The following is a 13,524-nucleotide window of genomic DNA, read 5'->3' on the forward strand; positions in this document are numbered from 1 at the left end:
GACATTCATTATCCACATAGCTGGAATAACATTCAAGGCGATTTCCGAAATCGATTTTATCTCCGCAACCAAGAATTAGACGGTATGTGGGAAGCTTTGATAGTTCCACCGGGACATTACTCGTCTATCACCGATGTTATAGCTAAGATGAACGAAGTGGTCAGTGAGGATGATCGCTTCAAAGACGATGTGCAATTTTCCTTTGATACTTTGAATCGAAAAGTGACTGTTCACTTACAAAATAGCGCCGAAGTGTATTTTTCTGACATCGGGCAAATACTCGGGTTCTCTTCTAATACTCGGATTTCAAGCACTTCTGTCGCTGAGAGAGAAGCCGATTTGGAACAAGGGTTTCACGATCTTTATGTCTACTGTGACATTGTACAAGCACAATTCGTCGGAGATGCACTGGTACCTTTGCTTCGAATTGTCCCAGTGCAAGGTGATGACGGTCAACGCGTCAGTAAGTCGTTTGAGCGACCGCACTACTTACCTGTCAGCAGAAGAGAGTTTGAAACGATCGAAGTCAATATAAAGCGCGACACAGGAGAATCGGTACCATTTGAGCTTGGGAAAGTGTTGCTTACACTTCATTTTCGACAGAGCAGACCCGCGAATTTTTAAACACGATGAAGAAACTTTCTACTCCAAATCACAAGTTGTACGAAGAATACTATTTAAATCAAACTAAGCAAAAAGGAGGCAATTTACCAGCTTTTCACGGTGCTCGATTTCAGCAGGGATATGGCTTAGGTTCCATATTTAAAGGTCTGTTTCGTTGGGCGATGCCTCATTTACAACAAGGTGCTAAAATACTGGGCACAAAGGCATTACAAACTGGAGCCCAAGTGGCTCAAGATGTTCTGGATGGAGATGATGTTAAAACCGCAGTCAGCAAACGGGCAAAACAAGCTCTAGGTGACATGACGTCCCAGAATTCCTCGCAATCAGGGAGTGGCCGAAAAGGTACAAAAAGGAAAGTGCAACCGGCAAAAAACAGTTCGCCTCCAGACAAGAAACGGAAAACATCTCCGCAGCAAAAGAAGAAACCCGAAGAGAAGTATTCACTCTTAAAGTAAAATGGCCTTTGTTCATCACGAATCAAACGAGTGTAGTAAATCAGAACTGGATTTGTTTAGCATCCCTTCAACGCAAACTTCTATTAGCAAGGGGCAATGGATTGAGTATCACCCCCTCAGCAACATTACCGAGACTGGTCCTATAGAATTTAACGTATCCGGAAGCGGAGAAGAATATCTGGATTTAGCAAGAACACAACTGTATGTGAAGGCTAAGATCACCAAAGCAAACGGTACTGCTTTAGACCCGAACGAGCAAGTGGGACCTGTGAACCTATTTTTGCATTCCCTGTTTTCACAAGTGGATGTTTCTTTGAACGAACGACTGATCTCCCCCTCCACCAACACTTACCCATATCGTGCGATGATTGAAACATTGCTGAACTACGGAGAAGATGCAAAATCGAGTCAACTAACAATGTCGTTATTTTACAAAGATACCCCAGGCAAGATGGATTCCGTAAATCCAGTGGCTGACGATGATGATGCTAACATGGGTTTGAAAGCTCGCTATGCATTTACAAAGACCAGCAACACGGTGGATATGATAGGCCCTATCCACAGCGATATTTTCTTCCAAGATCGTTTGATTTTAAACGGAGTTAATCTAAGGCTAAAGCTCAATAGAGCCAAAAATTCTTTCTGCCTAGTCTCATCAGCCGGCGGAGCTAATCACAAGGTGGTTATTACACAGGCCATCTTATATGTAAGGAAAGTGAAGGTAGCACCCGCCATCAGTCTAGGACATGCGGTCGCATTGAAACAAGCGACTGCCAAGTACCCAATACGCCGGGTCGATTGCAAAGTCCTCTCTATTCCCGGAGGTTTCCCTACTTTCAGCCCGGATAACATCTTTCTTGGGCAAATTCCCAAGCGTATAGTATTGGGATTAGTGGATACAGAAGCCTACAACGGGAGTTACCGCACCAATCCCTTTGACTTCAAGCACCACAACTTAACCCAAGTAGGAGTTTATGTGGACGGTGAACAGATACCGAGAAAACCTCTCTTTCTGAAATTTGACGAGGCTGGTGGTCAGAATTTCATAGCTGGCTTTCAGAGCCTTTTCTCCGGTATTGGAAAGCTTTCCCAGGATACGGGCAATCAGGTGACAAGAAGCGATTACGGTCAGGGATACACCTTATTTGCATTTGATTTGACCCCAGATCACTGTCCGGGAGACCATTTTGAGCTTATAAAACAAGGTAACCTGCGAGTAGAACTTCACTTCGCTCAACCACTCGCCAATACAGTCAACCTCATCATCTACGCCGAATTTCAAAACGTGATTGAGATTGACGCAAACCGACACGTTCTGTACGACTTTACAAACTAGCTAGCATGGATACCGTTCAGCTGACGCTCATTTTGAGAAAGGATAGATATACCAGAGGCGTGTTTCAAGGAGTCTACCCTTCAGACAAACTACCTACAAGTGTTTCGTCTTACCCAGCTCTGTTTATCGCTAATGTGGATACCAGTGACAAACCTGGATCGCACTGGCTTGCATTTTATTTCACCAAGGACCGAGAGGGAGAATTTTTCGATTCTTACGGACTGCCTCCAAGCAATTATTCAAGAACATTTACAAGCTTTTTGAACAATAATTCTAGTAGCTGGATTTGTAATACTGTGACATTGCAAAGCGTAAACTCGAAGGTTTGCGGGCATTACTGTTTATATTTCGCCTTATTTCGCTCTAGACAAGTTAACATGAGCACCATTGTACATCGATTTTCTAGTAATAAAAGTCGAAATGATTTTCTTGTAAAACGGTTCATTGAGAAACATTTCCCTCTAAGTCTTCCGAAATATCGCACTGATGTAAAAAAACAAAGAGCAATAGCACAACGCAATAAACACACCATGTAATTTAGTTTAAACGTACTTTATTGAGTGATCAAAATAAAGATGTTTTACAACAGTAAAAAAAAAATATCTCTTGTCGTGACTTATAATCGTAACCAGCGCACAGCCTGAGGGCGTGGGCTCTCAACTCTTCGTCTTTGCTTTTTCACGGGGGCTGAGCTTGTAGTGGGTGGCGTAGGTAACCAACGGGAAGGACTGTCAGGTGTCTCTTTTCTCACTCTTGTTTTAAACTCTCGAATAGCACTCTGCCTCTGGGGATTACGCACTAGATTTTCTGGTACATTCATTCGGGCCAGTCCCCTCGCAAACACCGACCATCCCACGGGCTCAAAGCCTTTACGGTGACGCAGCATATCATTGACCAAATCCACCACGTGAGAGCCAGGAATCGGTTTGTTTTCGTACACCAATTCTCCTTTATCATTCCAGTCCAATACGTCTCGATTTTCTTTCATCTTGTCCAACAATTGACGCGCTCCGTTCTTGTAAAGTTTGGGTACACTTTTCATCACTTCTTGCTCCACGGCGGTTGAAACAGATTTTTCAGGAGCAGATTCCTCTGAAGATTCCTTACTTTCCTCTGGTTTGGGTGTTTCTGTGGGTTTGACGGCTGTCAGCTTTACGTGCAGGTGTTGATCTTTTCGCTGATCATAATAAGTCAGGTAACGCTGCAACACTTGATTATACAGTTTTGCCTTTGCCTCATTATCTAATTCCTTGCTAGATAAAATATCACTCATTTCACTGTCCAAGTTTTTCAGAGTTTGTGTCACGGGTGGTGTTAAGATATGATGGCGTTGTTGTAATCGTTCCAGTGTGTTCTCAGGAACGAGAACCATGCGCCGAGTATGATTCATTTTAGGTAAGGATTGAACTCAGTACACGAAGCACGGGCGGTAACAAAACACTTAAAAAATTTCCCCCGTGTTGAACCAAAAGTTTCTTTTTCTTTTCGAGTGGTGTACTTTTTTCAGCGAGAGCAATCAGAGGTTTCTTGTGGACTAAGAGCTTTTTCTTGGTTGGTTTACTGACAGGCACTGTTCCTTTGAGAACGTTTAAAACACACTCACAAATGGTTCGCACTAAAGCGTCGTCGGCTGCTTTCAAAATGGCTTTACATTGAGCGGGTGTACACTTTACCAGGAGCTTCAAAAAGTCGTGGTTCTTTCTCAGTCGCTGGGCCATGCTCAACTGATTCATTTCTATATGGTTCACTCTTTTTATCCCTTTCTGACATAGGCGCATTGCGTCTCCCCAGGGAAGATGTTGCTACGTAACCGGAAGTCGCTAGGTGTTTCCGGTTTAAGATCACATAATAAATAACAATAAGGCCGTTTCGTTGCGTCTTGAAACGCCTCTTGCATGTGTTTGACATGGCCAGGAAACATTTGCTTCGCCAAATGATTGACTTGACTGCTATCTCTCGGAGACTTGAACAGTACCAAGTAATGACAATTCAAACTCATATCTCTCAGCTCTTTTCCACGGTGAAAAATGTTTTGCAAAATAAAGATAACACTGAGGTTTCGATGATGACAGCCTTTAGTAAACAAACTGGTTATTCTCTGGTCGTTACTCAATTCGTGCATCAAATCATCAATAACCACTAAATTCCGAATAGAGGGATTAATCATGGATTCTAAATTATCAGATACTCCTTCCACGAACGTAATGTTTGCAATAGTTTTAAGCATTTCATCATAAGCGGGCTGCCAAATGCCATAACACCAGATGATATTTTCAGGAGCACCTTCAATCATGTCTTCTCCTGCTTCTAGTAAACGTTTAACAAACTGACTTTTTCCACAACAAGTCGGTCCTGCAACAAGCGCGGGGAAAGGATGTTTCCATCTCGGGTCCATGATCACAACTGATTAACTGATTTGTGCGTACTCTCATTTATAGAAAAAATTGTTTTGGGTTCACCCTCTTTGTCATACACACGAATCGCATTGGTATTTTGTAATTTTGCAAATTGAAGCCAATATTTTCGTTCTATTTCCGATAACTCGTGGACTTGAGTTAAATGATTTGCTAATCGAACTAAAAATTTAGAATGACATCCCGGTATGGGGCAATGTTTACATTTTAGTTTCTTCATGCTGACAGGACGAATGTTAGATACCAACTGAGTAAAACTATTTGCGACACGAAATTTATTGTTGATTTTCAAGGGCAGATCGGGCAGAAAGGGCAGAAAGGGCATCTTTTTAGCCCTGTGTTTTTTCCCCTGGGCGCGCGTGGAGATCTCGCGCGTAAGTCGTGCGCGTCGAGTCAGGAAACAAGCCACGATTAAATTCAACCAATGATTTATTTACAAACTAATTTCCTATGTACAAACATCCGTGAAACGCTCCGCAAAAATACTATTTACAACTAGAGGCGATCTTATATAAATATTTCGGAAAACTATTTTGAGAGTAATATATATTCAAACTTGAGAAAACGAAAATTATTTACAAAATCAATTTTTTACAAACTTCAAAACTTAAATATCGAGTGGAGTAGTGCTAACTCCATCTGCGAGAATTTTACGTTTCGGGTAAAAATACGAAAATGCATCTCTGACCTGGGTATAAGTGTACATAGTATTATTTACAACTCTGAACCCTCGATTCACCCCAGCACTATTCTGTTTTGTAAGTAAGACATTAAGGTATTTATCTTTGTTAATGTCATTACATTTCTTATTGACACCCTTACAACTAAACTTATCTTTGGCCCCAAAACAGTAGTAGGTTTTGGAACATAAACCCACGATTCCTTGTCCCTCCCACTCAACTTTAAAAAGACCTGGCTTTCTCTTATCATAGGTCTTATGCTCCGCAGTGTCGGTACGGGGAAACCAGTTACATTTATCAGCTTCGAACTCTGCTTTCAATCCTGGTTTGACCAAAGACTCTACGCTATCCCCTGAAATGGCAATATACGCTGAATCCGTATCCATTTCACACATTTGGAAATCTGCACGATCGAGATACTTGTCTAAAAAATCATAATAAAATTGTAACATGCGTAACTTGGCATATTGATAAACGAAAAAACCGACTTGAATGGGTAGATTTAACTTAATTGTCTTCTTACAGGACTCTACTTCATAAGTATCTTCAGTGATGTTTTCTAGTTTACGAAAAAGGTGGGTGTTCACTTTTCGGCTGGCCTCAGCGTCACTGCAATACTCCACGTTTCTGTGTTTCAGTTGGTTGGTGATCGTCTTACCATAGCCTGAATTCCCAACCTGAGAGATAAACAAAGATATAAGTTTTTCCTATACGTGAAAATGTATATTGTTCCCACCCCTTTATCAATGAAAGAATGAAACAAAAAACTTACCAATTTCATCGTATCTGCAATGATGGCCTTCCTAGGATCGGCATCCCCAGCTCTCCTCGCGTCTGACACCGCATCCCCAAACGGTTTAAAGCAGGGCTCAGGGGTGAATTCAACCACTTGGTAGACTTTCGTGACCTCTAAACCATGTTCCAGATACCATTTAAGAAGGGGTGTGGCCAGCAGGATCTTTTCTCCTTTCATGCTCCCAATCAAGCTTCGCCGAGGTTGGGTCATGATGTTGTGCTCCTCGGCGTACGCTTTCATAAATTCACCAATATCATCGCGGCTGATTTCTGTGTTCTTGAAGATCGGGCACATTTCACTAAACTTTTCCTTTAAGTGATCTGGTACACGAATATCTACTTCCACGCACCCGAACAAACGCTCATGTCGCACCTCGCTCAAAATTCGCTCGGGACTCATGATCTTGACTTGGTCCAAGGTTCTTCTCACTTCGGTGGCGATGAATCGCTGTAGTTCTCGGTTGGTTCTCTTCATTTCTCTCCACTGACATTCATACATTTCCACCACGTTGTACCCTTTGCTGCGTATATACTCCGTGTTGGCTCTCGTTTCTTCTCTGATCTCAGCCATAGGTTTCTTGCGTTTCTCGTTAAACTCTTTTCCGCGGTTGAGAGCGCAGTCATGGCCGTGCCAATAACACCCCTGAAACTGGTACACAGTTTGTGTCTGCGGGTTGAAACCGTCCACTGGCAGTTTACGATCCCCAATGCGCTTCTCTGTATTGTTTAACTGATGTCGGATGTGAATTCCCTCTTTGTGCGCCACCCATTCCAACCATTCAATAGCCATGCGTACAGAACTTTTCGGTTTGAACTCATTGTCCGCCAGGCGTCTCGTATAACTTCCCGTGGGCATATCTTGCATGAGCGCCCAGAGGTACAAAGCGTTCGCGTCATACCCCACGATCTTCTCACACAGCTTAGCAGCCTCGCCTTCCTCTGCCTCTCTGATCTTTGTTTTGTCGGCTTCATGATATCGGTGGAAAATAATACTTGGGCCACCTGTGTTGTTGTCTCTGATCAGATGGTAGAGATCACTGTTCACTTGATCGAAGAGACTGAAGTAAGTTTGAGGTGAAAGATAAGAGAAGAGGTACTTGAGGGTTAAACCAGGGACAGAAATGCCATCTTTAAACATATCGATCTTTCTCTCCTGCCAGAACTGACTCATTTTCTCTACTGCCTCGAGGAAAGGAACGACATCCAAATTATTGTACCAGATCAAGAACTCTTGAAAGGTGGACATTTCATTGTCTTCCCATACTTGCTGGCAGTACTCATATTCTTCTTCTGTAATGTTTTGGTTCTTCAGACTTGAGTAGAAAGCTTCATGGGGAGGTAGTGATGTTTCTTCTAGCTTGTCCAGTCCATCGACCCACTCGTACGGGAAGAAACCTTTAGTTTGCTCGCACTCGTACGCTTTCAGGAACTGGTCATAGCTAAAGCCCAGGGCAACATAGTTGGAAATGTCAAGGAGCTTCAGAAAATTTGTCTTGAGACACATATGGTTGCTGTTTCTTTTGACAGTGAACTTGATGGGTTGAGACTCAATGAGGTAGGGAAATACAAATTCTTTCACAGCGTTGAGATCGTACTTGCCAGAGTTGAAGCCTAGCACGGGCAGTTCTTGTAAGTATGCGTTCAGTTTTTCAGCTAGCTCTGTTAAGACTTTGTTGTCGCTAGTCTGCTCTTGATCAAACAACACATCTTCGTACTGGGCTAGCTCATCTCGCTGTTGTCTCCTCTCTTGTCTCCTCTCAGTATCCAACTCAACGTTCAGTCTTCTGTAAAAGGAAGGGTCGTTTTCTGTTTCCTCATCATTGAGAAACGCGCGATCTTCCTCATTCTCCGGTTCGATTTCTTCCTCGTCGTCATCGTCATCACTTGCCATCAAATCGATATCTCTTTCGTTGTCACTTAATTCTTCATCATTATCTTCCCCTTCTTCACTTTCAGCTTGCTGACTACCCTCCTGGATATCAACAAGTATTTGCGCTAATTGGTCTTCTGTTGAGTCATCGCGGTTAGGTACTTGCTTCAGTGCTTCAAACACAGGTGCAAACTGTTCACGGAGAATAGAAGAACTTTTCAGGCTTATCTTGGTAAGGTACTGCATAAATTCTGTAATAAACACGTTTGGATCACCGCTAGTCACGAAACGTTTCGGTGCTTGGTAACCAGGCACGTTACTGCACACACTCACACTGAGCGGGACATGGGCCGATTGCCAGTTCAATTTTTCTGTGCTCTTCAATTCTTGCCCTTTCTCTTTGTCGAAGTAGCACTCGAAATCAAATGTGGCGCGGTACGGAAAATAGCGGGCTTCTTCTGGGACAATAATTCCTTCGTCTTCTAATTCTTCAAAGATCGTTTTCGGAACATGGTACGCTCCGCCAGGATACTTGAGGTGGACTTTCCCGTCACAAGTCTTCTCATGTTGCCTTAAATTACTTGCACGTTTCCAGTATTTACCACATCTTGAACAACAGAAGGATTTACTGTACCGGGCGAGATCTTTTATGTACGAAAAATGCTTCTCGTACAAGTTCAAGTAAAGCGTGCTTTCATAATGGCGATGTGAGCGGCGAACCAATGTGGCGGTGATGTCGGGCTTGTCTTCAGTTTCTTCCTGTTCTTCACCGTGAGTCTGTGTGGGGGCGAGATTGTACACTTGAATATTAACTTCGTACAGTTTCTCTAATTCATCCAGCTCGATTAACTTGACTCCATGAAACTTTTTCTTGGTTAGACCAGCGTCTCGATACTGCTGGTAATAGTGCTTCGTGTCCCTCTCTAAGTTCTTCGTGTGACAGCCGTTATGGAGCGCCAGGCAGCGGAAGAAACACAGATTATCTTCGTAGGGTTTGCCTCTTCGGATATCGCGATCGAGCGGGATAATTCCGATGTTGTCCACGATATAACCGGGAAGATATTTGCCACGACCGATCGGACGATCACGGAGTTTCCATACGAACCAGGTGACATTCGTGACCAGATCCACGACCCATTTACTATTTGGTCTTTGCTGGCGAACCCACTCCAAGAAATCGATTTCCGCTATCTGCTGATATAGGCGCTCTAAATCGTCTGGACTTGAAATCAGGAACGGCTGCTCCAACACTAAGTTGTTATTGGCAGACGGGTGGTGATACTGGAGAGCGCCAGTTTCTGTATTACGGAGGATAAAACCAAAAGCGAAATTCACTTTAAAGACGGTCGTCTGATCTGCAAAGATGCGGTTCAGCTGTTCGCGGAGGCTTGAAGGACTGATCGTCGACAAGCGAAAATTATACCAGTCTTGTAAACGGTTTTGGCGGCTAAATCGGGTCCGGATTTGCGGCCAGTGTTGCCGGTACATCTGAGCAATGTTTTCTTCACTGCTAGGAACAAGGTTTGTAGGGCTGAGAACGGGATCCGCTTCCCAGCTAGAACTTGCAGTTGCAGTCGATGGTTGAGGAGTAGATTGAAGAGTGGCTGATGGTTCTGAAGCGGTACTTGCTTGGTCTGATCTCTTAGATCTTTTCGCATCAGTTGCGTCATTAGATGTTGCGGCGGAACGTTTACGGGTTGTAGCGGTGGTGGTGGGTTGTTGATGCGCGGTGCGAATATGAGCATTGTAAGGTGCGCGGTTGTGGAATGTCTCGCCACACGTATTACAAGTGAACGTGCGTTCGGCAGCTCCCTTGTCGTGCGCTTTCAGGTGACGAGTAAGGTCTTCCTTTTTCCTAAACTGTTTGCCACAGCGCGAACATTCGTAGGGTTTCTCGCCGGTGTGGATGCGCTGATGGGTTGTTAGATGATTGGGACGAGTAAATGTTTTCCCACAGGTGTCGCAACGATGTTCCTTCCGAGGCTTTTTGGCTGGTGGCTGTCCATCACCGGTTTGAACAGCCTACAATTAGTCATTACCTAGTCTTAGCAAAGCTTAACTACACGATCGATTAATAAGTTATTATCTGAATGCTGTTCGATCGAAAATTACTCTAAATTCTTAAATAGAGTTACTATTTAGTTAGGAAATAAGCGAATGTTTATGTTTGAAATCCGCGAAATAATAGCGCTTGTTTTGATTTCAAGGCTCCATCCACCATTTTGAATTACCCAGCTCGGTCAAGCATAAAGGAGATTTGATTGATTCATCCAAGATAATAAAGAGAGTTGAGTATTTGATCAGTCAATGAAAAAGAAGGAATTGTGCCTAGATTCTAATTGAAAACAAATACTTTTAGAATAAGACTATGAAGCGTGAATACAACTCCGTTGCGAGCAGTTCCCGTAAACATACCTCTAAAACGTTTAAGTAAACGGAAATTGACACGAGAATTGAGCTTTTGATCAGATCGCTTTTGATAACTTGATATATTAATTCTCCACTAACAAAACCGAACGAGAATTTAGTTCCACATCGATGAAACGAGAAATGAACTTTTGTTCAGGCCACTTGAGCGACTTCACTTATAACGCAGAGTAAATTACTTACATTTGCTAGCGCCTCGCGTTCCATGTCCTCGATATCTCGCAGTTCAGTGTCCGTAAACTGTAAAGTAAAATATATTTCGATTACAACATGTTAAAAGCTTTTGACAAAATCAAACTTATAAGGTTTTCGGTTATTAAATTGTTTTCCACGCTTAGATGATTGCTCTATTGTTTCTTAACAGAGATAACGATTAGGTGCTACTTTTTTCATGCAAATTCAGCTCAAGTAAGGTCGCATAATTAACCTTGCTTAACGGTGCGTAAAACACCGGTTCAGAGTCTATTATCAAACTACAAAAAAATATGTTAAGTTAAGTATGTTAAACAAACTCAAAATAAACTTACCGAATCGAGAAAGTCGAACTCATCCTCCGCGTTGCTTGGCGAAAGGTCGTTGCTTGATGCCTGTGTGAAAAAGTTATATGGTTAAAGAGTGAAGTGAAAACTTATCCATACTCAAACTGTTTATACATATTGGTGGTTCTCCATATTGTTAAGTGAAAGGAATACGAAACTTACAAGTTGTTCGTACTGGGAATACGTCTCCATCATTTCATCAAACGCATTGATCAATTCATCGTCCTTTTGAGCCTACGAGTATGAAAGAAAGTGAGATTAGTAAGGGTCAAAAATAATCCAGTAAAGTTTTTTGTTTTTTTTAACTAGGAATTGGTTTGAAAAGTGTATAAAATCTTTTGTAACGCTTACCGTTTCATTACCAGGCACCGCTTCGGGTTCGTTTGTCTCCACTTCAGTTGGGAGCTGCGAAAGAAAAGAACTGCAACTTAGCTGAGAATCAACGCTTTTAAGAAAGCAACAGATCGCAAAATTCCATTTGAAAGATCAGAACTGACCTCGATTTCCTGTAGAGTCAAGTCAGTGAGCCTAGTATAAGCCATCGGAATCCATTCTTCGGGAAGTAAAACAGATTCAGTTAACATCTCCCAATCTTGGACAGACACACAGGCGTTCAAAGCAGCTTGAAAATCATCAACGTTCAAGAAAGCCATGTTCACAGTTATGATAGCGATAATCGTAACGAATAACCTGAAATCTCGGAGATAAATTTTCCCAGCAAACGGATTGCAAGAGTGACGCTACCAAGAGAAAGCGCGCTTTTATTCAAACTGGCCATACAAATCTTAAGATCCAATCAGGGTGGGTATAGAGCGGGCAAGCGTGGGCATGTCTATTGTTCCCTTTGTATTAGAGTGACGCTCATTAGTAAACCTCGACACTTAATATTATGCAGGAAGACACTTAATTAGTATGGAGGAAGACAGTTATTAGTATGCAGGAACGCATTTTTTCCCTAGGTTATAACAATAGATGACGTCATTGCCTCGACGCTTAGGAATATTAATTAAGGGAACGCATACGGAACGCAAGGGAACGCACTAACGGGGCTTATCTTTGCTGAAGATATACTACTCGCAGTAGAAGAAGAAACGTGAACTTATATCATTTAAAGCGACGTTTCCGTTGGCGTTGCCGTCCTTGTTTCTTAAAATAGCGTCTATTGGCAAAGGTCCTATCATGTTTCAAGAAAAACAAGGCCAACTACAAGCAAGCTGAGTTTCAGGCCTTCCTAATGGGAGGGGGGACGGAGAAGTAAGGAGTAAGGAAACCAACCGATGTTTATTCCAATACATACCAATCTCGTAATTGTCAGCGGGTGGACACCAGGAGAGACTCTGGAGAATTCGAAAAAAAAAATGAATTTTATGATTGTCTACTCTGTTTTAGCTCCATAACGGCTTCCATTGTTTTACCGCAGAAATCCTGCGGTAATAAAATTCCAGTACATGTACCCCAGAGTCTCTCCTGGAGACCAACCGCTGACCAAAGAACCTGAGGACTCTGGGTACGACATTGAATACATACTAAAAAAGATTCCATGTAAATTCAATAAAAGAAAGAATATTTGTCTTAATTCCATCGGAAACTATTTGTTACTACGGCACCTTAAATTTTCGATGAAACAAGCAAACACCATGAAAGTCATAGAGACAATAGTTTCTCTTTTTTAAACATGACATCGTGTTTCAAATTGTAAACTTTGGCCAAATTTCCACATGTCACAACGACCTTTGTCTCTTGGGAATAACGAAGAAGTGCCGCATGTTACCAAAAGCCCACGGAAGCTCACGGAGGAACCACGGATATGTGCTCGCGAGTCACAGGTTGCCACCGATGACTCGTGGTCGATTAATTATACACCACAAGATAAAAACAAGCAAAAAACTGAGAATAGCATTAAATGTACCCAAATTTAATTTACTCTTGTTTATGTAATGTTTAAAAGACGAGCAGCAGTGTTTTATCGGGATTTAAAATTACGAGGCGCAGCCGAGTGGTTTTAGACCCGATAAAACATGTGCTGCGAGTTTTTTTGAACGGCTTCAAAAACGTTCCTGGAAATGCGTGTGTCAAGAGAATTCATAACAATGATGCTTTTGTGGACGTTGGAAATTAGCATACGAGAAAAACATTAAACACCGCATACTAATAAGGAAGGGGTTTTGTTGGGTTTTAAAACCACTGCACGTGATGTTTTATCGACCGTTTGAAAGGTTAATGGGCTTATGAATTATTAATGAGTTTTTGAAACGGATTGAGCCACTTATTGAAAAAAGAAGTCTAACTTAGGCCGCGGCTTAAAGGAACACAGTCACCTTTTTGACCGCGCTGACCTGGACACTAGTTTTGTCAATTTTGAAAAACGTCCACCTCAACCAGAA

General features: G+C 42.3%; 2 protein-coding genes across 2 annotated transcripts; one reads left to right on the forward strand and one right to left on the reverse strand.

Annotated features, from left to right (window-relative positions):
• Positions 1-1,080: 1,080 nt before the first annotated feature.
• On the forward strand, positions 1,081-2,415 carry LOC146462832 (uncharacterized protein F54H12.2-like). Its single transcript, XM_085085190.1, has one exon. The coding sequence runs from the start codon at positions 1,081-1,083 to the stop codon at positions 2,413-2,415; it is 1,335 nt and encodes a 444-aa protein (XP_084941316.1).
• A 2,831-nt stretch (positions 2,416-5,246) lies between these two features.
• Positions 5,247-9,194, reverse strand: LOC146462833 (uncharacterized). Its single transcript, XM_085085094.1, has 2 exons — positions 6,282-9,194; positions 5,247-6,186 (listed from the first exon to the last, which is right to left on the reverse strand). The coding sequence occupies exons 1-2, from the start codon at positions 8,418-8,420 to the stop codon at positions 5,437-5,439; spliced, it is 2,889 nt and encodes a 962-aa protein (XP_084941220.1). The 5' UTR covers positions 8,421-9,194; the 3' UTR covers positions 5,247-5,436.
• Between the last annotated feature and the right edge of the window lie 4,330 nt (positions 9,195-13,524).

Source organism: Pavona decussata, unplaced genomic scaffold, assembly GCF_977016875.1.
Source record: "Pavona decussata unplaced genomic scaffold, jaPavDecu1.1 SCAFFOLD_184, whole genome shotgun sequence".
Classification (NCBI taxonomy): Eukaryota; Metazoa; Cnidaria; class Anthozoa; order Scleractinia; family Agariciidae; genus Pavona; species Pavona decussata.

What these genes read in the sequence shown, in the direction of transcription:
- LOC146462832 (XM_085085190.1), top strand. Translation starts at nt 1,081, where the DNA reads ATGGCCTTTGTTCATCACGAATCAAACGAGTGTAGTAAATCAGAACTG.
- LOC146462833 (XM_085085094.1), bottom strand. Translation starts at nt 8,420, where the DNA reads ATGCAGTACCTTACCAAGATAAGCCTGAAAAGTTCTTCTATTCTCCGT. An exon ending in TTGCAGATACGATGAAATTG is followed by an intron (nt 6,187 to 6,281) that starts GTAAGTTTTTTG and finishes TTTATCTCTCAG; the next exon opens with GTTGGGAATTCAGGCTATGG.